We start from the raw sequence: 27,199 nt of genomic DNA on the forward strand, positions 1-27,199 counted from the left end.
AAAAGAGCCCAAAGTTAGCAGAGCTGCCAGCTGACTCATGCCAGGCATTTCCTGCTGCATGGCGTATTGAAGCAAGATGTATGAGAACACATCTGTATCCAAGCAGAAGCAGAGGTCACAGTGTTAGCGGCCATGTGAGTGCTGTGTGCGGGTGGGTTGGTTGTGTAGTAGTGTTTGGCATATGTGTAAGGGGTATTATGTGTATAAGGACATTAATAAAGGTTGGCATAATGTGTAAGGCGCATTATGTTTATAAGGACATTAACAATGTGTGTCATATGTGTAAGGGGAATTACGGTGTGGTATTATGTGTATAAATGCATTACTAATGTGTGGGATTATGTGTATAGGTGCTCTACTGTGTGGCGTAACGTATAGAAAGGGCACTACTGTCTGTCTACATGAATAAAGAGCAATATGATGTGGTATAATATGAATAAGGAGCAATTCATTGTGATGTAATGTGAATAAGGGGCACTACTGTGAGGAATAACGTATATAAGGTAAAGTGGTACTACTGTGTGATGTAATGTGAATAAATGACACTATCGCATGATAAAATGTGAATAAAGTTGCACTACTGTGTGGCGTAATTTGAATTGGGGTACTATTGTGTGGTGATGCCCCTTCCCAGGAAGAACACACCACTTTTTGAGCTGTGTGCCGAATGTGCGCAATGTTGCGATTTAAACTCCAAAATGAATGGGAGGGGGGGGGGCATCAGATTGTTTAGGGCCGGCTCTGTCGCTTGATATTGCACACAAACATTACCAATATGTCACATGTGCGACTATTTAATTTAAATTTTTTTTTATCAGCGCTGGGACTTGGAAATGTATTTAAACTAGAGATGTGACATTGCAGGAAAATACTGTGTGGGGTCGGTACATACCACTACGGGTGGGGGCACTTTGCATTAGAAGAGGATGTGCCCAAAACTAGATGTCGCCTGTCTGAATAATTCAAGTATTTCTTCGTTCTGGCGTGCACAGCTGCCGCTGCTGACATTGCTGTTATGTTGTTCCATCATTTTGATGGTCTGGTAACTAGTAGAAAATAAAAGTAAAAAAACACACCCTCTGTCTATGCCGCGTAACGTGGTTTTTGCACTACAATGCCCAAAATGCTGTGTTTATTAAACTTCATGCAGTTTTTTTTACTGTATAAAATGTTGCTTATGAATCGGAAAATATGGCAAGAATTGAACTAAAAAGTTGCTTCATTTACAAGAGAGGCTCTTTTATGGACGCATCTTCAAAACCTGTAACCAGTAAATCGGAGACCTTTGGGAACTATAGGGGTCATTCCGACCCGATCGCAAGCTGCGCTTCTTCGCAGCCGTGCAATCGGGTAGGAACTGCGCATGAGCTGTGGCTGCATTGCGCAGGCGCGTTGTTGCCCGGCGATGGGCAGCGTCGCCGCTAACGAAGAAAGCGGTCGCAGCAGCAACTGCAAGAAGATCGACAGGAGGAGGGCGGAACCGGGCGTCAACTCACCGTTTTCTGGGCGTGGAGATCCAAACGCAGGCGTGTCGAGGCGTTTGAAGGGCGGATGTCTGACGTCAGTTCCGGGACCTGCAAAGCTGGATTCATCGCACAGGGTAAGTAACTCTTACCCTGGTCTTGTTCTACACAAAACTTTTTTTGCATAGCAGGGCTGCACAAGCGATCGCAGCCTTACTATGCAAAAATACTCTCCCCCTTTTTGCACGGGTTGCAAAAAGTGGAAGCGTTCGATCAACTCTGAATGAGGGCCGATATACATCACCTCTATTTTACCCAACAACTCTCTTTACTCAACTTTCTTCTACTCGCTGCAGTATGTTATTCCCTTCCACTGTAATGGGCAGCCAGTACAATTCCATATTGCATGGGACACATCCTGCCCCTTATCGCATGCATTGTGGCATTTATTAATGCTACATGCACGTAGAATTCCACATTTTGACACAGACGGTTCCTCCAGTAACAGCGGCCCTTTACGTTGTGAGGCCTTCCGGGTTTATGACCCACCAGTCCTGCGAATGCATGAGCCACAGGTCGAAACTGGGTTCTCAGGGAGTTATGCGTAAAGAAGCCCATAAACAGTACCTGATTGGTTACTATGGGCAATTTCTCTAATTGTCCTTTTTTAAAAGATTGGATACATCTGCCCCACACAGAATTTATGCAATAATTGGAACTTTAAAAAATGATTGGGGCTACTTCGCTGCTCCCAGAATATATGTATTATATTCTAGTAGGGGGAAAACCAAAAATATATATATAAACACTGAGGCCCAGATTTATCAAGCCTTGGAGAGTGATACATTGCACAGTGGTAAAGTACAAAACCAATCAGCTCCTAACTGTCATTTTTCAAACACAGCCTGTAACATGACAGTTAGGAGCTGGTTGATTGGTACTTTAGCACCGTGTAATGTATCACTCTCCAAGGCTTAATAAATATGGGCCATAGTTTTGTTAAAGCTTTTCCTTTAATAAAAAAATAAACAAAAAGGATTTTCAGCAATGCATCCGTGATCAGCGTAATGTAGCCCACACACTTGTGAGATATCAGGTACAATCCATCTGCGAGAGAAATTGAAGGGTTGTATGCACATTTTAGGTACCTTGCGACGCGATGCGCGGGCACACCTTTCGAATCTCGCGTCTCAAGATAGTATGTGCTGCACTTAATATTTATCGCATCGTAGTGCGATCGCATGTGTTTTTAAAAACACATGCAATATATTGCACTGCCATGCGCGATGGGCACCCGCCGGGAGCGGCCAGACGCCGCTCCCACTTGGCGGTGACGTGCCCATCACGTGATTACCATGCGATCTATCGCATGATCGCATGGTAATAACTTTGGCAGTACAGGTGCGATTTCATCGCACCTGAACTGCCGGTACGATGCCCCGCGATGTCGCGTCGCGGGGCATCGCACAAGTGTATGGGCATTGGACACCATTACTCTGATTTAAAGGGACAATACCATCTGATCCAGGATGAAATAACCACAGTTATACCGTATATGTAAATGCCCCCCCTGACATAACAGGATAGATGAGGTTTAATAATATGTGTACTATTTTTACCCAGCAGAGAAATTAGACTCGGAGGGATAATTACAATATTTTCCATAGACAGATAGGAAGTCTGTTGCGGATACAGAAATTACTTATAGACAATGTATGAATTTTTATCTCCCTGATGAATTTTTAAGAATTAAATCTGCACAAAAAAAAGAAACAATAATTCAGAATTTGTTACTTTATCTTGTAGGTGTCAGTGTTGCTATTACTATCCACACAGAGGTTTAAACAAGTTTCCCTAATGGAGTATTTATTATGGGTTTAGTATGAAACTCAATCAAAATCCCGACAGTCAAAATCCCTACAACCATTGACCGACGGTCTAAATCCCGACATGGGTCGACACAAGCTTTCCATTGGTTTTTGATGTGTATGTCGGCATAGGTCAACATGGACACCGTATAAGTGTACCATCATCCCCTCGCATGGCTCGCGTTTCGGGCACGGTGACTCCATGCACTCTGCAAACTATTATAGTCCCCCTCCAAGTCCACTGGGATGGTAAAGTATGAAAGAGTCGGTTTCAGTGAAAAAATCATGAAAAAAACTCATGTCGACTTTTTGACCTGGCGACATTTCTAAATGTCGGTATTTTTACCTTTTCGGTATTTTAAATGTCGGGATTTTGACCATGTCGGGATTTTGATTGTAGGTAAATTGACCACATCCCTTTATTATCACAACGTATTTGACTTTTAATAGTTCTGCACATCAAATATATATTTTTATCACATTCTTTTAGTGAACAGATCATAAACACTACAAATAAATGAAAGCTCATTAGACGTACACAGCCCCAGTCTCCTGCCCCTGATTGTCTTCCTCCAACTTTCCTTATTTCCTGATTGTGTAGTGTGTGCGATGCTATCGCCGGTCACACAGATAAAGAGACTTAATGGACCCGCATTCCCCAGCTCCAGGGAAAAACACATTTTCTGAGCACCGCCGAGCGCCATAGTGACCTGATGGGGATTAATCTGTGAGGAAGCCTCTGTCACTCATCCTTCTTACAAGAAAGTCTCCCAGACGGATGTGCTTTGAAAAGCAGGAAAGGTTCAGCGCTCGTGATAAAGACTCAGACTAGAAAACAAAGGGAAGTGCTGGGCAGCCTGGTGCTCTGTAGTTACCACATCATTCCTCCGCCTGCTCACCACTGGCCTTCCTTGCATTAATTATTTACGTACAGTAAATGGGCAATCAATGGATAATGAAAACCTGTTGAAGATATTGGGGCTGTTGCAGAGCTGAAGGCAAGTCAGTCGTACTTATACCGACATAACGAGTATGAACAAGAGAGCGGGTATTCGGACAGACCGCATGCATCTATGCGGTCGCTCACTCCTACAGTATGATTAGTTTAATCACTGTCATCAGGGGCATAGCAAGTACTTTGTGGGCCCCATAGCATCATTTTGAAGGGGCCCCTGTCCTAATGACACCTCACCGCAGCAGGTTTAATTTTTATGCCCCATAATAGTGCCCTAGTTAGTTTTCTGAACCATAGTGGTGCCCTAGTTAATGTTATCACCTCTACTAGTGCCCTAGTTTATTTTACGAACCATAGTGGTTCCCTAGTTCACATGATGTCACATTGCAGGGCTGCCAGTATACATGATGCCACACAGTATCCCCAATTGACACTATGACATACTGTACAGTTCATATTGTGCCACATTACAGTGCCCCCTGTTCAAATAATGCCAAACCATAATGGCTCCACTTCATATTGTGCCACTTTAGTGTCCCAGTTCATACCATGTAACATAATGCCCTCCAGTTCATTTTACACCACATTACAATGAGTAAGTCCAGGGGCATACATAGATGTATTGCAGGCCCCAAGGCAAAAGCTTGTAAGGGCCCCTTTGTACCACCCAGTGGTGAAAAATGGCACGATACCGTGACAGGGAAGGTGGCCTCTTTCAGCTCTGTGCCCCATAGCAGCTGCACTCCCTGCACCTATGGTAGCTACGCACTTGTATATAACCCATGTAACTGTGACAGGGAATGTGGCCTCTCTCAGCTCTGTGCCCCATAGCAGCTGCACTCCCTGCACCTATGGTAGCTACGCCCCTTGTATATAACACATGTAACTGTGACAGGGAAGGTGGCCTCTTTCAGCTCTGGGCCCCATAGCAGCTGCACTCCCTGCACCTATGGTAGCTACGCCCTTGTATATAACACATGTAACTGTGACAGGGAAGGTGGCCCCTCTCAGATCTGTGCCCCATAGCAGCTGCACTGCCTACACCTATGGTAGCTACACCCTGTATATAACACATGTAACTGTGACAGGGAAGGTGGCCCCTCTCAGCTCCGGGCCCCATAGAAGCTGCACTCCCTGCACCTATGGTAGCTACACCCTGTATATAACACATGTAACTGGGCCCCTCTCAGCTCTGGGCCCATAGCAGCTGCACTCCCTGCACCTATGGTAGCTACACCCTGTATATAACACATGTAACTGTGACAGGGAATGTGGCCCCTCTCAGCTCTGGGCCCCATAGCAGCTGCACTCCTTGCACCTATGGTAGCTACACCCTGTATATAACACATGTAACTGTGACAGGGAAGTTGGGCCCCTCTCAGCTCTGGGCCCCATAGCAGCTGCACTCCCTGCACCTATGGTAGCTACACCCTGTATATAACACATGTAACTGTGACAGGTAAGGTGGGCCCCTCTCAGCTCTGGGCCCCATAGCAGCTGCACTCCCTGCACCTATGGTAGCTACACCCTGTATATAACACATGTAACTGTGACAGGGAAGGTGGCCCCTCTCAGCTCTGGGCCCCATAGCAGCTGCACTCCCTGCACCTATGGTAGCTACGCCCTGTATATAACACATGTAACTGTGACAGGGAAGGTGGGCTCTCTCAGCTCTGGGCCCCATAGCAGCTGCACTCCCTGCACCTATGTCAGCTACACCCTGTATATAACACATGTAACTGTGACAGGGAATGTGGCCGCTCTCAGCTCTCGGCCCCATAGCAGCTGCACTGCCTACACCCATGGTAGCTACACCCTTGTATGTAACACATGTAACTGTGACAGGGAAGGTGGCCCCTCTCAGCTCTGGGCCCCATAGCAGCTGTACTCCCTGCACCTATGGTCGCTACACCCTGTATATAACACATGTAACTGTGACAGGGAAGGTGGCCCCTCTCAGCTCTGGGCCCCATAGCAGCTACACTCCCTGCACCTATGGTAGCTATGCCCTGTATATAACACAGATGTAAATGTGACACGGAAGGTGACCCCTCTTAGCTCTGGGCCCCATAGCAGCTGCACTCCCTGCACCTATGGTAGCTACACCCTGTATATAACACATGTAACTGTGACAGGGAAGGTGGGCCCCTCTTAGCTCTGGGCCCCATAGCAGCTGCACTCCCTGCACCTATGTCAGCTACACCCTGTATATAACACATGTAACTGTGACAGGGAAGGTGGCCCCTCTCAGCTCTGGGCCCCATAGCAGCTGCACTCCCTGCACCTTAGGCAGCTACGCCCTTGACTGTCATCATTATTAGTGTGCATTTCCACCAGCCCTATCCTTGGTTCAAGAGATCGGCCTAAAAACAGACGAACAACAGCGTTACCCGGGGCCGCAATTCCACTGCCACTCCCCCGACACGCCCTCATTAAGCTTAGTCTCCAATGCCCTGTTGTCATCCATTCAGTTGTATACGACTCAGATGTGTACTTCCAGCTCAGGTATCATCTCCAATGTGAGTAACACTACCTGTTGTCGCAGCATTATCCTCTCCCAATAGACTGTAAGCTCATGCGCCTGGAGCCCTCTCTACGTCCCACCTTCCGCATGCCTGCACCTTGTCTGTATTTGTTCAATTCTGACTTTCCTGCTATGCAGGGAACCGCTTGTACGAGCTTGGATATTGGTAATATGTTTCCTAGCTAACAAATGGCCAAATGGCATTAACAGACATATAGCAACCAAATTCCATCTCTGCCGGCTTACCAGACACGTCGTCACTTGTAGAGGAACCATCACCCCGTCTTGTGCTTTCTTTCAGCTGATCTGGCCCCAGTTAGGGTCACAGTGACGGTCAGTGTGAACCAGGATGCCCAATTAGAAGCCAAAATACAAGCCAAAGGGGAAAAGACTTTACATCAGGACATCATGTGGAAGTACAATGGTATGTATCAAAGGCACTGATAATTAGCATATAATAAATATATTTACAAACGGCAAATTAGCAGTGTCAGGGCCTCTGTGGGGCCTGGGAGTGTGGAGCAGTATAACACCCCCTCTTCCCTCTGTGCATGTGCTACTAGCCCACCCACCACACACCATAGGAATGTACTCATGATGCATCATAGCTGTGCCATCTCCAGTGGCCATGCCGTCCCGTACTTGGGTCCTACTGATGACTCGGCAGCCTTGAACATGACACCAGACCACCCAGCACCAAATGTCCTCCACCTGAGCTCAGGGCCATCTTAACAGCATAGTAGGCCCTGGGGAAAAGTAATGCACTGGGGGCCTTGACCACCCAGTCACGGGAACCAAGTAAAAGAAGTCACAATATTAAAAGAAATCATAGCATACCCCTCCTGTGGCCCTGCACTCTGATTGGTGAACAGCTCCAACCATCCACCAATCAGCATGCCATTCACTGGCTGCAGACTGGGAGGCAGGTATAGAATGCTGCCTCACCACTCTGATTGTGTGACCAGCACCTACTCGGAGGCCCCTAGAATTGTGGGGCCCCTGGGCAGCTGCCCAGTTTGTCTATACTTTAAGATGGCCCTGTGTGAGCTCCTCCCATTTACTACTGCATTTACCTCTGCTGAATCATTTCATTTGGGAGGAGGGTGTTTTGTTTAACACCAATTTATCATTCATCTAGACATTTTAGACAGATTATTAGATGCTAATTAACCGTAAATCTTTGGAATGTGGCAAAAAACCTTTGCAGACATAGGGGTAAATTTACTAAGATTCGTATTTTCCCGTTTCAGGTCAAAGTTCAATCACGAATGACATCGAAAGTGTAAAACTGCAACTTTTTGAATTGATTACGACTAATTTACTAAGCTGTCGTATTCGGGTTTTTCTTTTGTTCCGATGTCGATGTCATTCGTGGTTTTTTTTCTATTTTTACGGCAGTGATTAGCAAAACACTGCCGACTTTTTTTACAATCAATCTCGGCCGGATCTGTGTGATCCGTGCTGGGGTTTTTTTTTTTTTTAATTAAACACTGTAAAATAATAAAAAAAAATGCGTGGGGTCCCCCCTCCTAAGCATAACCAGCCTCGGGCTCTTTGAGCCGATCCTGGTTGCAGAAATATGGGGAAAAAAATGACAGGGGTTCCCCCATATTTAAGCAACCAGCATCGGGCTCTGCGCCTGGTCCTGGTCCCAAAAATACGGGGGACAAAAAGAGTAGGGGTCCCCCGTATTTTTAAAACCAGCACCGGGCTCCACTAGCTGGACAGATAATGCCACAGCCGGGGGTCACTTTTATATAGTGCCCTGCGGCCGTGGCATCAAAAATCCAACTAGTCACTCCTGGCCGGGGTACCCTGGGGGAGTGGGGACCCCTTCAATCAAGGGGTCCCCCCCCCCAGCCACCCAAGGGCCAGGGGTGAAGCCCGAGGCTGTCCCCCCCCATCCAATGGGCTGCGGATGGGGAGGCTGATAGCCTTTGTTGTAAAAGAAAAGATATTGTTTTTAGTAGCAGTACTACAAGGCCCAGCAAGCCTCCCCCGCATGCTGGTACTTGGAGAACCACAAGTACCAGCATGCGACGGAAAAACGGGCCCGCTGGTACCTGTAGTACTACTACTAAAAAAATACCCCAAAAAAGACAAGACACACACACCGTGAAAGTATAATTTTATTACATACATACACACATACATACATACTTACCTTAAGTTCCCACGCAGGTCGGTCCTCTTCTCCAGTAGAATCCAAGGGGTACCTGTTGAAGAAATTATACTCACGAGATCCAGGGGTCCAGGCTCCTCGGGAAATCCAGGGGTAATCCACGTACTTGAAAAAAAAAAAAAAAAACGGTGTCCCGACCACGAACTGAAAGGGGACCCATGTTTGCACATGGGTCACCTTTCCACGAATGCCAGAAACCCACTCTGACTTCTGTCTAAGTGGGTTTCTTCAGCCAATCAGGGAGCGCCACGTTGTAGCACTCTCCTGATCAGCTGTGTGGTCCTGTCCTCACTGACAGGCAGCACACGGCAGTGTTACAATGTAGCGCCTATGCGCTACATTGTAACCAATGATGGGAACTTTCTGCTCAGCGGTGACGTCACTTTAGGTCAACCGCAGGGCAGAAAGTTCCCATCATTGGTTACAATGTAGCGCATAGGCGCTACATTGTAACACTGCCGTGTGCTGCCTGTCAGTGAGGACAGGAGCACACAGCTGATCAGGAGAGTGCTACAACGTGGCGCTCCCTGATTGGCTGAAGAAACCCACTTAGACAGAAGTCAAAGTGGGTTTCTGGCATTCGTGGAAAGGTGACCCATGTGCATGTGCAAACATGGGTCCCCTTTCAGTTCGTGGTCGGGACACCGTTTTTTTTTTTTTTTCAAGTACGTTGATTACCCCTGGATTTCCCGAGGAGCCTGGACCCCTGGATCTCGTGAGTATAATTTCTTCAACAGGTACCCCTTGGATTCTACTGGAGAAGAGGACCGACCTGCGTGGGAACTTAAGGTAAGTATGTATGTATGTGTGTATGTATGTAATAAAATTATACTTTCACGGTGTGTGTGTCTTGTCTTTTTTTGGGTATTTTTTTAGTAGTAGTACTACAGGTACCAGCGGGCCCGTTTTTCCGTCGCATGCTGGTACTTGTGGTTCTCCAAGTACCAGCATGCGGGGGAGGCTTGCTGGGCCTTGTAGTACTGCTACTAAAAACAATATCTTTTCTTTTACAACAAAGGCTATCAGCCTCCCCATCCGCAGCCCATTGGATGGGGGGGGACAGCCTCGGGCTTCACCCCTGGCCCTTGGGTGGCTGGGGGGGGGGGGACCCCTTGATTGAAGGGGTCCCCACTCCCCCAGGGTACCCCGGCCAGGAGTGACTAGTTGGATTTTTGATGCCACGGCCGCAGGGCACTATATAAAAGTGACCCCCGGCTGTGGCATTATCTGTCCAGCTAGTGGAGCCCGGTGCTGGTTTTAAAAATACGGGGGACCCCTACTCTTTTTGTCCCCCGTATTTTTGGGACCAGGACCAGGCGCAGAGCCCGATGCTGGTTGCTTAAATATGGGGGAACCCCTGTCATTTTTTTCCCCATATTTCTGCAACCAGGATCGGCTCAAAGAGCCCGAGGCTGGTTATGCTTAGGAGGGGGGACCCCACGCAATTTTTTTTGAAAAAATAAGCACTTTCCCACCCCTTCCCACTGATATACATGCACGGATCTCATGGATCCGTGCATGCCTATCCAATCACGAATAAAAAAAAAAGGTCTGTTTTTTTTTAGCACTTTTTTACGAGTTGTAATTTTTCACGGCAGTGTTTGTTTGTTTTTTGCTTTGCACTTCTTAGTAAATGACCGAGATTCATACTTAAACAGCCGCGTTTTGACCGATGGTGTATTCATTCGTAATTTTTTACTTGGACTTGCAAAAAATTACGAATGCCCTCATCTCTGCCGTGATTAGTGTTTAGTAAATTACCGAGATGACACTTTGATGAAAAAACGGCATCTCGGTTAAAATCGGGAGCTTAGTAAATTTCCCCCATAGAGAGAACATACAGACTTCAGAGGTCCGGTCCCCAACTCTAGTGCTCACACAGATCCACACTGGTACAACTCAATTATTTGTGTATCGGAATGTGCACATATATTCATATTCCTGGCTGGGAGTTGTGGTCCCCCTTTTCCAAATCCTGGATACTAGATGCGACTTACGATGCCTTCTGTTTTCCGTCTATAACACTAGCTAACTTACATTCCAGGAACCATATTCCAGACAACATACAAGAATGAGATAGCTGACGGGAGAGCAGTACTGACGTTCCCATCGGTGCAGCTCAACCAGGCGGGAGTGTACAGCGCCGCATTCATGGCGGCAAGTCCCCTGGCAAGCGCCTTCTTCAGGCTCATCGTAAGAGGTCAGGAGTGGAAGTTTATGAGAACACACTGTATATACTCCTTTGCTTTTATTATAATATTTAAAAAACTGCTGTAGTTTTGCCAGACAGAAGTTTCTGTTCACCTGTCAAATGTCTACATCAGATATACGATTAAAAAAAACATGCGTTGGATATTTAAAATGCGTAATTATATCATTTTAACAAGTAAAGTGAAATTCTGCTGGATTTGAAAACAACCCTTGTATTTATACGTGGCAATAATCCAGGACATTTTCTGCAATTCTACTAATAGATGACCAGTCGCTAATCTGGGGACAACAGAATTTAAATAGGTGTTTGCACAGTATGTTCTGCAGTCTTGGGACACATTGTTTTGGCACTCAACATAGTAGCCAAGTAGCCAAACTGTGCCCACCGCTCTGGTACCTGACACATAATACACGTCCTATTCGTATGGTCACAACGCTACATGCCAGTGCTCTGCTTTTTTAATGGCTCTAAGTAGTGGTGGGGAACCTTTGGCACTCCAGCTGTTGTTGAACTACACATCCCAGCATGCCCTGCTACAGTTTTAGCATGGCCAAATAGCAAAACTGTAGCAGGGCATGCTGGGATGTGTAGTTCAACAACAGCTGGAGTGCCAAAGGTTCCCCATCACTGCCCTAAGCGATTCTATCAGATTAAGGGGGATATTCAGTCGGTCTTCGAAGAGACATCAGGAGTAAAAAACCTCAGATGTTTCTTCGGGTGCTGTGGTTGGGCTATTTAATTAGCTCGGCTAGTATCTAGTGCAGTTACACCCGTAAATACACAGTTTCAGTGAAACCTGTGTGTTTTCGGGTGAAATAGCCCCGTTTTTGGATTAAAACTGAGCTGGTTTTGGGCATTTTGCCTTGCCTGCCGGAGGCAGATGAAGCAATATCCCTGTTAAGCCGCGGCACGCGCCGACTTATCGGGGCTAATTAGATCGCCCCCAGCTGCGACACTTTACACCGCAATCGTTGCGGGCGAATTAAATATCCCTCTTTGTGAATCCTCCTTACTAACTGCTGGTCAGATACAAATGTATTATTTAAGACAAAGGGGGATATTCAATTTGCCCGCAACGATTGCAGGTGTAAAGTGTCGCCGCCAGGGGCTATCTAATTAGCCCCGATAAGCCGGCGCGTGCCGCGGCTTATCTGGGATTTTGCTTCACCTGCCTCCGGCGGGCGAAGCAAAATGCCCGATAACCTGTGTGTTTACCGGTGAAACTGCACTCGTTACCGACTGAGCTAATTAAATAGCCCGACCGCAGCACCCGAAAAAACATTGGGGATTTTTACTCCCTATGTCTCTTTGGCGGCAATTTGAATATCCCCCAAAGCAGGAAAACTGCTGATTGATTCCAGTGCTCCAAGTCTTGTTGTACCAAGGCAGCTGCCTCTACAATTTGCCTGACTGTAAGTCATCCAATGATTTGATATTACTAGCTGTAATAACAGAATAATCAGGTATTGATGACGCCTCTATATTAAGTTAATTTTCTTTGTTGTAGTAACTCCACTTTTATTTTAATACAGGGTGTCCCAACAATAAGTGGGGTCCATCGTGCCAGAAGGACTGTCTCGACTGCCTAAACGGGGGAGTGTGCCACGACAGCAGCGGGGAGTGCATCTGTGCCCCAGGGTTCATGGGACCACGCTGTGAAAAGGGTACATTGTGCTGTGTTCTAATATCCTTATACATGTGTAACAGCAGCAATCTGTTACAAGGGGGTGTTCATATTAATTTACATTAAACTTAACCTTCCACTGACTAGTATGCAGTTGGGGGGGCTCCCGCTTTTACCCCACCATTCAGTAGGCTCTCGCTTCTTGGAATGACTACGATGAGTTGGGAGCCATAGGGTGACACACAGGGTTATGTGACCCATATGGGAAAGCTGAGAGACAGACATTCCTGTAAATGTGGCACAAGGAAGAGAACAACTTTTTCTACAGAATTACATCGGCTGCGATTTTAATAAATACACCAAATTATTTTCCAGCCTGCAGAGAAGGGAACTTTGGCAGAAACTGTCAGGAGTCATGTAAGAAAGAACAGGGCTGTAAGGGGCTGACCTTTTGCCTCCCGGACCCCTATGGATGCTCCTGTGGCAGCGGCTGGACCGGCTCACATTGCCAGACAGGTACCAAACCCAACCTGCGCGCCCACATTTCAGTCTGTCAATCAGAAAGATATTTGATGATCTATAAATACATTCCAGAATCATTCATCCTCTCTTTATGCAGCACACGTGATGTATAAATGCTTTCTCTCAAGCACACATGTGCAGTCGTAGATTTACATTCAGCTCTATAGGGTCAATTCAACTGAAGTGACGTGGTTCCATATATTGCCTCGGTGTGTGACCATGCACATTTCTGCCCATTTTGGTACCGTCTACATCGCTGATTTTCTTGTGCATTTCTATGGGTGTGAGCAGAAAGAAGAGATATAGGGGGTCATTCCGAGTTGTTCGCTCGTTGCCGATTTTCACAACGGAGCGATTAAGGCAAAAATGCGCATGCGCGTGGTTCGCAGTGCGCATGCGCTAAGTATTTTTGCTCAAAACTTAGTAGATTTACTCACGTCCGAACGAAGAATTTTCATCATTGAAGTGATCGGAGTGTGATTGACAGGAAGTGGGTGTTTCTGGGCGGAAACTGGCCGTTTTCCGGGAGTGTGCGGAAAAACACAGGCGCGTCAGGGAAAAACGCGGGAGTGTCTGGAGAAACGGGGGAGTGGCTGGCCGAACGCAGGGCGTGTGTGTGACGTCAAACCAGAAATGAAACGGCCTGAGCTGATCGCAATCTGTGAGTAGGTCCGGAGCTACTCAGAAACTGCTAAGAATTTTCTATTCGCAATTCTGCTAATCTTTCGTTCGCTATTCTGCTAAGCTAAGATACATTCCCAGAGGGCGGCGGCCTAGCATGTGCAATGCAGCTAAAAGCAGCTAGCGAGCGAACAACTCGGAATGACCCCCATAGACAGATGCGATATGCTGTTATGGAATGGAACTTGCCGGTATCGCACCTACTCGAATCAACCCCCAAGGGGGAAATTCAATGAGTTGGCATTAAAGCATTGTGCCACCGCGTCCGCCAGCATTGCAAAACTTGTGATGTTGGCACTACTAACAAGCTGGTACGTGCCAGCCGGGAATCGCAGTGATGCCCGGAGGCAGATGGCACACAGATTAAGTCCCCATTAAGGGCCTAAATCAAGGTTGATTGCAAAACAACATTTTCCATGTGCACTGCAGGGAGGGCAGATGTAACATGTGCAGAGAGAGTTAGATTTGGGTGGGTCATATTGTTTCTGTGCAGGGTAAATACTGGCTGCTTTATTTTTACACTGCAATTTAGATTTCAGTTTGAACACACCCCACCCAAATCTAACTCTCTCTGCACATGTTACACCTGCCCCACCTGCAGTGCACATGGTTTTGTCAATTAGAGGAAAATGTTGTTTTGCAATCAACCTTGAATTAGACCCTAAGTCTTTTATTTAACGGCATAGATTCTGCAGTCCCCCAAAACCTGTTGATTCAGGCAACGGTCTGCAATGTTTTATTTTAGTGCTAAGCACAAATTGGCATCAACCTGCGCCGCACACACTTCTTACATAGACTCTGTTTCATGCATTGTGTGATTTGTATTTCGACAGCCTGCCCCCCTGGCGACTATGGGGCAAACTGTGCCCTGAAGTGTGAGTGTGAGAGTGGCGGTTCCTGTAACAGGTTCAGCGGCTGCGTGTGCCCCAACGGCTGGCATGGACAGCACTGCGAGAAGTCTGGTAAGGTTTATACTGGCTGGGGCATGTTTTACTAATTACTGTCTCTCTCCTTTCCCTCTCCTGTCCCCAGGGGCGTTTTAAGAGAGGAGGAGGCCCGTGTTCAGCCTCCTCTGTCGGGCCCCCTCTTCTCTGCCCGGAGCGCCGTAGAGTCTGAGCACTAGAGGGCTCAGACTCTACTGCGCATGCACAGACCTCCGGGAAAATGGCGCGCCGGCCATTTTCCCTGAGATCTCTCTACTGCGCTTGCGCAGAATGCCAACTGTGTTCTAGCGGCGCTGCGGATGGTTGATTCTATATCGGAGTGGGAGAAGGGACCTTCTGACGTATCTAGGGGAGGAGACATGTCACCAGGGGGAGGAGCTACGGGTGAACAGGGTACCCGAAAAGTACCCTCGCGGGTTCGCTTCACTCGCCACCTGATTACTAAAGGTAATAGTTGGTGGCATGGATAGTAGAGGAACTATCCCGCTGGCATAGCTCCTCCCCCTTGTGTCATGGCTCCTCCCCCAGACGGAAAAGGTCCCTTAGCCCACTTGATTCTAGCATCTACCCGCTGCGGATGCCGGCGCTGGACTTCGGAGGGGTAAGTATTTTACAAATGGGTGCAGTGTGTGCGGTGGGGGCCCCCTCTGGACTCAGGGGCCGTGTCCACCGCACACACTGCACCCATTATAGAAACGCCAATGCCTGTCCCTCTCCTGCTCTCTGTATTTCCTCAGTTTTGCAGTGGGCGGCGATAGAACATTCCGTAGCAATACATACATATATATGAGGCAGTGGAATGTTATCAATCATGTACTAAGAATATTATTCCGCTTTCTGAATATCTTTTTTGAAGGGGTTTCCCATAATGCAGTATTTCCAGACACTGTAATCTGCAAAGTTGTAATGTACTAAGATCCGATGAGAGCTACAATGGAGATAAGCGGGGGATAAATAATAAACACCCCATGATGTTTAATAAAGAGGGTGTTTTTAGCAATAGGGATTATATTACATCTTGCATATGACCAAATGGTTTATTTCTTTATTATTGGCTACTGGTTCAGAGCCCGATCAAGACCACATGGGGCCCTAAGCAAGATCTGGTCCTATCCCCACTCTATTTACCAATAAATACAGTAATCTGGCTCCTCTCATTAGCCACTGGCCACAGGTAGCAGCCTAGGTAGTCTAGTGGATGATCCAGCACTGGTTGTATAGGCTTGGTTTGCAACAGTCAGATTGGAAAAAGACAGGGATTCATCAATAAAACCTTTCCTAATGGTTCAAAGATCAGGTAAACTCTGCTTATAATTATTGTTTATTTAAGTATATTTTCCAGCAGTTATTAATCATTCTGCTGTGGGCACATTTTCTTCTGTTCAAATGCAATTTCCTTAATATTAATGAGGAGGATGGGAAAGTGTTGTCTGCAGACATGTATGGCATACCCTAGGGCTGTAACACACACTCCGGTTTTTCCCAGATGGCAAAAAGCCGGACAAACTTCCAGTGGTGAGACCCGGCTGCAACCCGGCAGCCGGGCCGGGGCCGTGCAGTGTGAAGGGACCCTACCCAGGGCTAAAACACACTGCCCGGCTTTTGCCGGCCGGGAAAAAGCCGGACGGCTTTTTCCCGTGCCGGCATTGTAGTTAACAGTGTGAGGGCTAGGGTCCCTTCACACTGCACGGCCCAGGTGCCGGGTTGCCGCCGGGTCTCACCACTAGAAGGTCCGGCGGCCGGGCGGCCGCCGGGCCGTCTTTGCAGCCAGTGAACCGTGTGTGTGAATGGGAGCTTTCACACACAACGTTTTTTTCCCAAGCCGTGTCTAATGCTGCGCATGCGCACAGCATCACACACGGCTCAAAGCCGTCCTGTGTGCGAGACTCTGCCGGTTTCTCCCGGATGGCAAAAAGCCGGACAAAGTTTGTCCGGCTTTTTGCCATCCGGGAGAAACCGGCCAGTGTTACAGCATAGACTACAATACAACAGTGCCCTCTTGTGGCCAAGCTATGAACTGTGGCATTCTGGCTTTACCAACCCACAATGTTGAAGACTCGCTCTCAGACGTTTCATTCATTTGTGTGGATTTATTGTGTTGTCACATTTCATTGTTTTCTAGTTTTTTTTCAACTTCTCTTTAATATTTTCGTTTCAGATCGACTTCCCCAAATTATTGATCTTCGATCTGAGGTTGAGTTTAATTTGAATTCCACAGCTGTACTCACTTGTGCTGCATCCGGTAACCCCCAGCCTGTCCGGGAGAGTATTGTGCTGCGCCGCCCCGACGGTTCCGTACTAGTTGTAAGTGCCAGGTCTCAGACACTTCTACAGCGCCACAGTGGTGCCGGCTTACAGGAGATATAGCATAAAAATTAAAACTCAGCCATAGTTTGTATTTAACATAAATATAATATTGCATTTGACGTTAGGACAGTGATGAGTTCACTTGTTGATGTTAAAAGGATTGCAGTATTCCCGAAAGTGATCCACTGGCTGAGGTCAGGAAAAGGCTATGGGACTGATTCGGAGGTGGACAAGAGGTGTCGGTGCTGCGTGTCGGTAGCAGTGGCTCTGAGAAGTCATGTAAATGCAGCAGGTGCCATCTTCTGAAATGAGACACCTATCGCTGGCTTCTCAGATTGTCTGCCTGTATCCGACGCCGCAGCATCAGATCACCATCGGCAGCATCGCAACAGACATCGGGCATTACAGCAACCCTAAAGTTACTCAGGAAGCCCGCTACAACTAAGCTGCCGAGGCCTGAGATTCTGCGACTGAAGACACAGCTTCTATCAGGCCTGGCCAACCTGTGGCTCTCCAGATGTTGTGAAACTACACATCCCAGCATGCCCTGCCACAGTTTTAGCATTCCCCAATAGCAAAACTGCGGAAAAGCATGATGGGACTTGTAGTTTTACAACAGCTGGAGAGCCACAGGTTGGCCAGGCCTGTTCTAGATTCTGCACATCTCAAAAATAGGGCTGACACTCCCCTGTTTCCTTAAATGCAACCCCCCCCCTCCCCCCCTCCCCCACCGGCATCCCCCAAAGGTCTGCAGACTGGCAATCATCCTACAGTATCTCTGTAGTTGCAATGTGCTTGGACATATGGGACCAGGGGTGCCAACAGCTTTGCCGGGCCCCGGTAATGGGAGAGGTTGTGGCCAATGGGTGTGGGGTGTGAGTAGATTCCTTCCAGAGAAAATATGAAAACAAGATAGGTAATAGTATGTGTGGTGCACAGGGGGGCGCCGGAGTCATGTTCGGTGGGCGGCAGAGAATAGTGGCGGCGGGTGCAATCGCTCCACGCAGGGAGAGGGATGACTGACTGGCTCTGTAGCTTCCTCTCTCCCCAGGCCAGCACACAGCAGCTTATGCCGTGTGCTGGGCTGGGGAGAGAGACTGCTGCAGTGTCTACAACAGGGCAGGGGGGCAGGGGGAGTAGGCACAGGCACACCTCTCTGCACCACTGCCAGGCTTGGACTGGCCCACAGGGGTACAGGGGAAACCACCGGTGGGCCCCACTGCCTGGGGGCCCACCTCCTGCTCTAAGGCTCAGGTTCCAGACTGTGCACTTGAATTATACATTATACATAGGTTACCTTATACTGGACTATGGTGTATTTTCTACAGTGCATTGCTGTTATTAATCTGGTACATTATCATGCACACAGCAGCTGAATTTACTGTATATATTTATGAAGGGGCCCAGACGTTGCACTCTCTCATGGTTAGTCAAACCAATGAGGTGGCAGGCCACACCCCCTCTGCAGACTGGCCACACCCCTAAACATCAGCCCTTACCACTGCATTCCCCCGGTGGGCCCTACATGCCCCAGTCCGACACTGACCACTGCACAGGAACAGATCTCCTGCACATGCACAGATCTAAAAACATTGGTCAATTGCAACTGATCTAATTAGCGTCCACCTCTTAATCTACCCTTTTATAATTAATAGAGTGAGGATATGCAAATATAAAATGTCCTGGAGCAATTAGAAAGTGCAGACATGTACAAAATGGACAATATTTAATATGTAAACATGCATCTAAAAAGAAAAAAAAATCCCCCCAAAAAGAATCAGCGCTAATAAAACAAACACAGCCTTATAAAACAAAATAGCGATTTATCAAAGCAATTACTAAGATAAGACACAATGGGGCAGATGTATTAACCTGGAGAAGGCATAAGGAAGTGATAAACCAGTGATATGTGCAAGGTGATAAACACACCAGCCAATCAGATCCTAACTGTTAATTTACATATTGGAACTGATTGGCTGGTGCGTTATCACCTTGCACATATCACTGGTTTATCACTTCCTTATGCCTTCTCCAGGTTAATACATCTGCCCCAGTATCTGTATACAGAGGTGAAAATAAATATTCTAGGATCCTGGTACATTAAAGGAGTTTGGGTGCTATCAGCGGCAGCTTTGATGTCCCGCGGGCGGTAGGGGGTGTTCTATCTTCCGCTCAGCATGTAGGACCTGGAGCAGTAATTTCTGCTAATTACTCCTTTACTGCACAGATGGGGCTAAACTGTAGAAGGGGACATTGGGCTGAATGAAGGGGCCCTTGTACATGACTTCCAGGGTTGTAGGCGGTGTTTAATACGTAGGGGAGGGGTGGATACTGGAGTGGGCTTAATACTGTATATATTTTCCTGTGGGAGGGCAGCTTGCTTGACTGCAGATATCTCAAGTTCCTGGAAATAGATTTCTTAGCTTTGGATGCGATAAAAATCTAGAGAGTCCCACCTTTCAGAAGGTGCTGGGGTCCGGGACTTGGGGGTCAGAGTTCAGGGGCCAGAGCAATCCACCAACTAAAATCTAAAACTGCATATTAGGCATGTGGAGATGGAGTAGGGATCAGCTGCTGGAAGGCTGATATCTCTGGTTCTGGGCATAGTAGAGACAAGCTGCCAGTGTCCACCAAAAGGGAAGAGCCACAACTTTTGGAGTGTACACTCTAAGGGGCCCTACTCACTGGCCGACCCGCCGCCGAGCTGCCCGACGGCGGATACGGCTGACGAGCGACCCGGCGGCGGGGGGGCAGTGACGGGGGGAGTGAAGTTTCTTCACTCCCCCCGTCACGCGGCTGCATTGAAGTGCAGGCAAATATGGACGAGATCGTCCATATTGGCCTGCATGCACAGCCGACGGGAGACCAGCGCTGAACGAGCGCGGGGCCGCGCATCGTTCATCGCTGGAGTCTCCACACTGAAAGATATGAACGAGTTCTCGTTCATTTATGAACGAGATCGTTCATATCTTTCAAAAAATCGGCCAGTGTGTAGGGCCTATAAGTCAGACAGAACCCGAGATATCTGGCTGGGAAGAGCAATTAACAAGCTTGGATGGGGACCTCTGATTTCAAGTTGGATATCTCCGGTTCCCCAGGGACGATTTTCAAAAATCTAGTACCCCTGGCAAGAGTGGACCTTCAGCTATCAGTCTAGAGCCCTTATACTCCTGGGGCCCTTGGGCAAGAGCCCATTGAGACCATACGAAAAGACGTCCCTGCCCCACAGAGTGCATGTTTTGCAGGTCTCCTCACAGAATCACAAGTGAAATAATTAACTCCACCTGCGGCCCTTTTAAAATGTGTCTGTGAGTAATTAATACACCTGTGCACCTGCTGGGTTACCTGCAAAACATGCACTGTGTGGGGTATTGAGGAGCGAGTTTGCAGACCTATGCTCTAATGCACAGGTTCTCAAACTCGGTCCTCAGGACCCCACACAGTGCGTGTTTTGCAGGTCTCCTCACAGAATCACAAAATAAATAATTAGCTTCACCTGTGGACCTTTTAAAATGTGTCAGTGAGTAACTAATACACCTGTGCACCTGCTGAGTGACCTGCAAAACATGCACTGTGTGGGGTCCTGAGGACCGAGTTTGAGAACCTGCGCTCTAATGTAATATACTGGAGACATCCTTTATTACCAGTGTGTGGAAAGCTGATCTACCCCTGCTCATTCTCCCCATCCTAGGCCAGCCAAGCGGTCCTGGATTCAGAGCGTAGCACGTGCACATTCACCGTGCCCTCCATAACCCTGTCTGACAATGGAATTTGGCAATGTCGCGTATCTACCAGCGGGGGGCAGGATAACCGAAAATTTCAAGTGTATGTAAGAGGTAAAACAATCATTTATTTTCTGATTATATTGTCATCAGACACTGATTGGTTGCATGGACACCTATACATTGTATGCACACACTATCCATTTTACAACACCGCTTGGCAACGGTAACTCCCAGCATGCATTGCTGTATCCTTCCTTAGAGCACAAATGGCACCCCAAAACCCAGGGCCTGAAGAGAACAGAAAGTCTTGTCTATCAAGTCAAAAGGAGAATATAGAATAAATTTCTCTACTATTATGAGAGAAAACCTTCTTAGTTGAGAGATGATATTTTCCTCCCATTGACTGGCAATATTTGGGGCATTTACCACCTTAGAATCACTTTAGCCTAGGTTGCAGTGTCTTTGAGACATCCCTTCCTTAACTCACCAAAACAAGTTCCATTTTAGCCATAAAAGTTTAACTATTTTCAGTCAAATGTAAATATCTGTCTTTAATGCAATCAAATGCGATTCCAGTGATACGTTCAGGATGTATAGATGGATGAGTTGGCTTCTATTCTTTTATTCAATTAATCACTGCCATGCACATATTAAACCTGATTCTGTGTCGGACACACAGCTGATGTTGGATGTTGGATGCAATTGAGCAGCTGCAGCTCAATTACATCTACTGTAAGTTGCACTGTGCGTGCATGAGTTACAGTTGCCAATGAGGGGTGGTCTTCAGTTTGCCGGCTGTCGGAATCCCGGCGCACAGTATACCGGCGCCGGAATCCCGACAGCTGGCATACCGACACTTTATCTGCCTCTTGGGGGTCCACGCCCCCCTGGAGGGAGAAAAAATAGCGTGAGCGCGCCACCGTGCCTGAAGCGAGCCCGCAAGGGGCTCATTTGTGCTCGCCACGCTGTCGATATGCCGGCGGTTGGGATTCCGGCGCCGGTATGCTGGTCACTGGGAGCCCGGCCGCCGGCATATAATACTACACCCGCCAATGAGGCAGATGTGTATTAACCTGGAGAAGGCATAAGGAAGTGATAATCCAGTGATAAGTGCAAGGTGATAAACACACCAGCCAATCAGCTCCAATATGTAAGGTAACAGTTAGGATCTGATTGGCTGGTGTGTTTATCACCTTGCACTTATCACTGGTTTATCACTTCCTTATGCCGTCTCTAGGCTTAATACATCTGACCCATGGTCTCACAAATGTTTTGAAAATGTATTGGGCGGTGATTGGGAGATGACCGTCTAATGGACGTGATAGGCTGTTTCATCGCTCACATAGGAGGCCGATAATCATTGAAAAAATCTATAAAAACAGCTAAAATCATGTCATTTTTGCAATCCAAAACCCGACATTCGGATTCAATATCTGAATTCCCAATCACTGGAAGATCCGTATCCGGGACTCGGATTGGATCGGATCTCCGCAGGGTCCCAAGTTAGCACATCTACGATCAGTTTCACAGACATGCGGGGGGACGCCCAGCACAGGGCTAGTCCGACCCGCATGTCAGACCCGACCCACCCCCCGCACAGGTACAAAACGTTTGTACCCGAAGAGTAGCTCCCTGCCAGCGCTGCTCCTGCTCGCTGTCAGGCCGCTACTCGCCGTGTCCTGGGTTGCAGCGGCTGCGTGTGATGTCACACAGCCGCCGCGGGCCACCCCCCAACGATCCGGACACGCCTCCATTGTCCGAACCACGCCCCACCAGCGGTATTCTAATGCCGTTGACGCACACCCTCCCGCCTCGTGACTGCCTCTGCCAGATTGACAGGCCTGAGATGTTGATGGCAACTCCCTGGGCTCTCGGGGTGCGCACGCACAGTGCGGTCACTGTGCGAGCGCACTCCACAAACTAATTCAGACTGCGATCGCTGCCACTGCAGCAATGCAGTCTAAATTACCCCCCCCCCCCCCCAAACCCCCCTTCCCATCCAGCAGGTTTTGGTTAGATTCATATTCACAAAATTTGGGTAGATTCAGATTTCTGGAGAACCGAACTACACATCTCTAGGGACATTTATTTAATTTTTTTCCTCAGGTGCTATCCATATAATTACTGATTTGAAGCATTGGATTCCCTAAGTGATCTTTAGGGAACGTTGATCAGTTCAGAATTTGAGGTTCTCCTCCTCAACAGTTTCAAATATTTCCGGGTTTCACTGAGAACTGGTTCTAAAGCACCTGCTGCTGTATATCCTACCTCACTGCGCCCTATTTCTCTTGCAGTGCCTCCGGAACCTCTGGAGCCGCCGCGATTGTTGGACAGGCGCAGTAGGCAGCTGATCCTGGCCCCACTTCACCGTTTCAAAGGAGACGGACCAATTTCATCCATTAAGCTACTGTATCGGCCCAAGGAAAGTAAATCGGATTGGTCTAACATTATAGGTATGACATTAGAAAAAAGCTTCCTTTCATTTAACCTGGGTGGTATATTTATTAGGACATATTAACATGATCCATTTATAAGCCTGATGTGCTTGAACCTTTTAGTGTGAGATAATGGGGAACCCCACATTGTAATGTGTACGCGGCACGCCCAGTGATCAAACTTCGCCTGTTTCCCTCATTACTTGAACATTAAGGGCAAATCAGGATTTTATTTACTTCAGATATTTTAATTTTACCAAATACATTGTTTTACATCTGCATATCTGTGAGGACAATTCCTGTATATATGGTAGGCCTATATTGTGCCATATTCCTGCATGCTCCTATTGGTCTGCCAGGTAAAATGCACCATGTAGAGCTAATGTACTGGTGCCATTGCTGGCGTTCAAACGCCGTCACGGTACATTGCTGAGCCTGTCATCCGCCAAGATGGCCATACATCACATCTAACTGAATCGACCCCTATGTGTTTTGGGCACTGCTTGCTTTTCTATGCGGCATTCCTGCTTTCAATCGCCTCTGACATAGGGGGTAATTCCAAGTTGATCGCAGCAGGATTTTTGTTAGCAGTTGGGCAAAACCATGTGCACTGCAGGGGAGGCAGATATAACATGTGCAGAGAGAGTTAGATTTGGGTGGGGTGTGTTCAATCTGCAATCTAAATTGCAGTGTAAAAATAAAGCAGCCAGTATTTACCTTACACAGGAACAAAATAATCCACCCAAATCTAACTCTCTCTGCAAATGTTATATCTGCCCCCCCTGCAGTGCACATGGTTTTCCCAACAGCTAAAAAAATTTCCTGCTGCGATCAACTCGGAATTACCCCCATGGTGTAGTCATCTGGCCAAGCCACATGATTTAGAATCTCTTTAAGTGATACATAAACCATGGGAGTATTATTATGTGCAGTCCAAAGTTGCCTACTTTCCCGGAACTACCGGTAGGCTCACGAAAATTGTGTGGCGCTCCCAGCCCCCCAGAAAAGTGGGCAAGTCTCCCGGAGTTGCTTGCACCTAATCACCCAGATGCCCACTTACCAAGTAAAGTAATCTTGGCATTGTACGGGATGAGGGTGTGACTATGATGGCACAAACACGCAGCCACGCCCCCACCCAAAGCCTCTTATGCCGCATCATGCCCCTTCCCTTCCTCCTATACCAAGCCACCCCCCCGCTTCACCCACCGCAGTGCCAACCTTGATAGCTCCTTCTGGCGACTATGGTGCAATCTCCAGCCATGTTGGATCATTTTAATACGTTGGGGGTAAATTGTAAAAGTTTATAAAGAGGACATAGCAACCAGTCAGATACTAGCTATCATTTTATAGAACATGCTATACAGACGATACAGTAACTAGAATCTGATTGGTTGCTATGGGTAACACCTCCAATTATCCTTTTAGAAGGTTTGATAAATCTCCCCCTTATTCCTCTAAAACAAAAACCTGTGTTTATGGCGTTTGTGCATATTAACGTTTTTCATCATTATCGCAAAGTACCTGGGAATGCCATGATCCACCCCCATCCTGCGCACAGTGCCACATTTGTGTGTTGTGATGCACACATTCCTGTCCAGTTCCTTATACTGTAGATTGCCACATGATCAGCAAATAACTGATTTAATGTAATTACTATGTAGAAGACTGCTGTATACTTATACCTGTGCGCATTATATGTAACACATAAACACTTTGTATTTTCCAGTGGATCACAAAGACAACATCACGTTACCGAACCTGAAGCCCGTCACCACTTATCTGGTACAATTCCAGCTGAGCCGACAGGGGCCCGGGGGCGAAGGCCCATTGGGGCCACTGGCTGTACTAGAAACTGACTGCGTAGGTAAATATGTCCGCTAAGTGTCTGCACGTGTGTAAAGGGTATGTAATCATTATGTCGCCTGCACAAAGGTCGATATGGTTTGAATGTTGTCAATCTCCAATGCACCCTTCTATTGTTAACGTGTCGGGGGTCTGTTCGTGAAGCAGTGAAAAGAGTGTAGAATTGAGCCAGTGGAGAAGTTGCCCGTGGCAACCAATAAAGTGCTACATATAATTTTCTAGAATGCACTTGATAAATGTTACTTAAAAGTTGCCATGGGCAACGTCTCTGCTGGCCCACTTCTCCACTCTTGTCACTGCTCCATGAATAGACCCCTGAGTCCTTACAGGATATTTTAATGATGATTTTTGATTTTATCTGCAGAACCCACTTTGAAGCCAGAGATCAAGGGCTACTCGCTAGAAGACCGAAACACGCTGTACATAAACTGGCAGCTGCCCACCTACAAGGTCGTCGGCAGTGGTTACCTGGTGAGGGTTTACCACCCTTCCCACCGTCTTTTTCTGCAAGAGAACATAACCTCCATAGATGTCCTGTCTGCACGGATCTACGGCCTCAGCTCCAACACAGAGTATATCTTTAAAGTCCTTATTTACCATTGCACAAGTCTGGGGCCACCCTCCAATCCCTATTTTATCATACTCAACAGCAAAGGTGAGTGTGTCTGCAGAACAGTCCTCAGTAAGTATAGGCCTAGAACCTAACATGGAGCATCATGTATTCATGCTGTTTGGCAGGGCCACCATCAGGGGGGCAGGGGGGGACTGCTGGGAATACAGTCCTGGGCCTGCATGACAGCAGTGTGGATTGGAGCGCACCTCAGGCTGCCATAGTGGACAGTGTCGGTGGCGTTTTGAATGTGGAGCCGAGGCGCGAGCCAATTGGAACCACAGCAGCAGCTCTTGAATGGCTGCCTGTTTGCAAGTTCCAAATGGCTCGCGGCCGGCTCCATATTTGAAATATCGCTAGAGCCGTCTCTCTATGCCTGCCTGCTCCGGACTCTGTCCCTAGAGTCCCAGCACTCTATGGTCGTGCCTAGGGGCCCACCTGATGTCTTGCGCTCTTGTCCTGGGACCAGCAACCAGTGCTCAGAACGGTAAATTGTGGGGGCTGCAGGGGGAGCGGAAGGTGAGGGGGTGGGGGGCCCTGCCTATTCTGGCCCCACAATTTCTGATGGCAGCCCTACTGCTTGGTAGCACTCTATTGAAGAGAAGGAATGGGACTGTAGCCTTAACCTGTAATTAGAATTGTCCCTCTTTGCACACATACGTGTGGTTTAAATCACTCCACAATAGAAGGGCACATTGTTTTTTATGTGTTTCATACTGCACCGGCTCTTCACAAAAACAGCAGGACATTTTTACGTGTGATGGGGCTAGAGGAGGATGCAAACAAAGGACAAAATAAGTTTCTTTTACATTTGAAATAAAGACTTTAATAGAATATGGTGTAAAAATATTATCAAAGACATTTTTAACCATAGAGGCCAACACAGCGGGAGCGCCCTTGATATTTCTGCTGCCATTAGTCATGTCTGGGTACGGTGGAGAGGGGGGAGGCAGGGTTGGAAACACCCCACTCATTGTCAAAAGTTGGTTCCTATGTTTGTAAGAACATATGGGGCAGATGTATTAACCTGGAGAAGGCATAAGGAAGTGATAAACCAGTGATATGTGCAAGATGATAAAGGCACCAGCCAATCGGCTCCAATATGTAAATTAACAGTTAGGAGCTGATTGGCTGATGGGTTTATCACCTTGCACATATCACTGGTTTATCACTTCCTTATGCCTTCTCCAGGTTAATACATCTGCCCCATTGTCTGATTCTTCCGCTCTTCTTTGTATTATTCAAGTAATGCATTTTATATCTACTGTGCCATAACGTCTCATG

The 27,199-nt window shown here is 47.5% G+C and overlaps 1 protein-coding gene across 2 annotated transcripts in view; it reads left to right on the top strand.

The window, feature by feature from the left end:
• TIE1 (tyrosine kinase with immunoglobulin like and EGF like domains 1) overlaps window positions 1-27,199 on the top strand; it is an 85,963-nt gene that overhangs the window by 43,799 nt on the left and 14,965 nt on the right. For both annotated transcript variants that reach the window (XM_063939310.1, XM_063939311.1), the window contains exons 3-12: window positions 7,112-7,234; window positions 11,037-11,192; window positions 12,737-12,868; window positions 13,204-13,344; window positions 14,865-14,993; window positions 17,134-17,279; window positions 20,974-21,118; window positions 23,302-23,460; window positions 25,169-25,306; window positions 25,670-25,960. In XM_063939310.1, coding sequence (XP_063795380.1) covers window positions 7,112-7,234; window positions 11,037-11,192; window positions 12,737-12,868; window positions 13,204-13,344; window positions 14,865-14,993; window positions 17,134-17,279; window positions 20,974-21,118; window positions 23,302-23,460; window positions 25,169-25,306; window positions 25,670-25,960 — 1,560 coding nt within the window. The remainder of the gene's footprint in view (window positions 1-7,111; window positions 7,235-11,036; window positions 11,193-12,736; window positions 12,869-13,203; window positions 13,345-14,864; window positions 14,994-17,133; window positions 17,280-20,973; window positions 21,119-23,301; window positions 23,461-25,168; window positions 25,307-25,669; window positions 25,961-27,199) is intronic.

Source organism: Pseudophryne corroboree, chromosome 9 (genome assembly GCF_028390025.1).
Source record: "Pseudophryne corroboree isolate aPseCor3 chromosome 9, aPseCor3.hap2, whole genome shotgun sequence".
Taxonomy (NCBI): Eukaryota; Metazoa; Chordata; class Amphibia; order Anura; family Myobatrachidae; genus Pseudophryne; species Pseudophryne corroboree.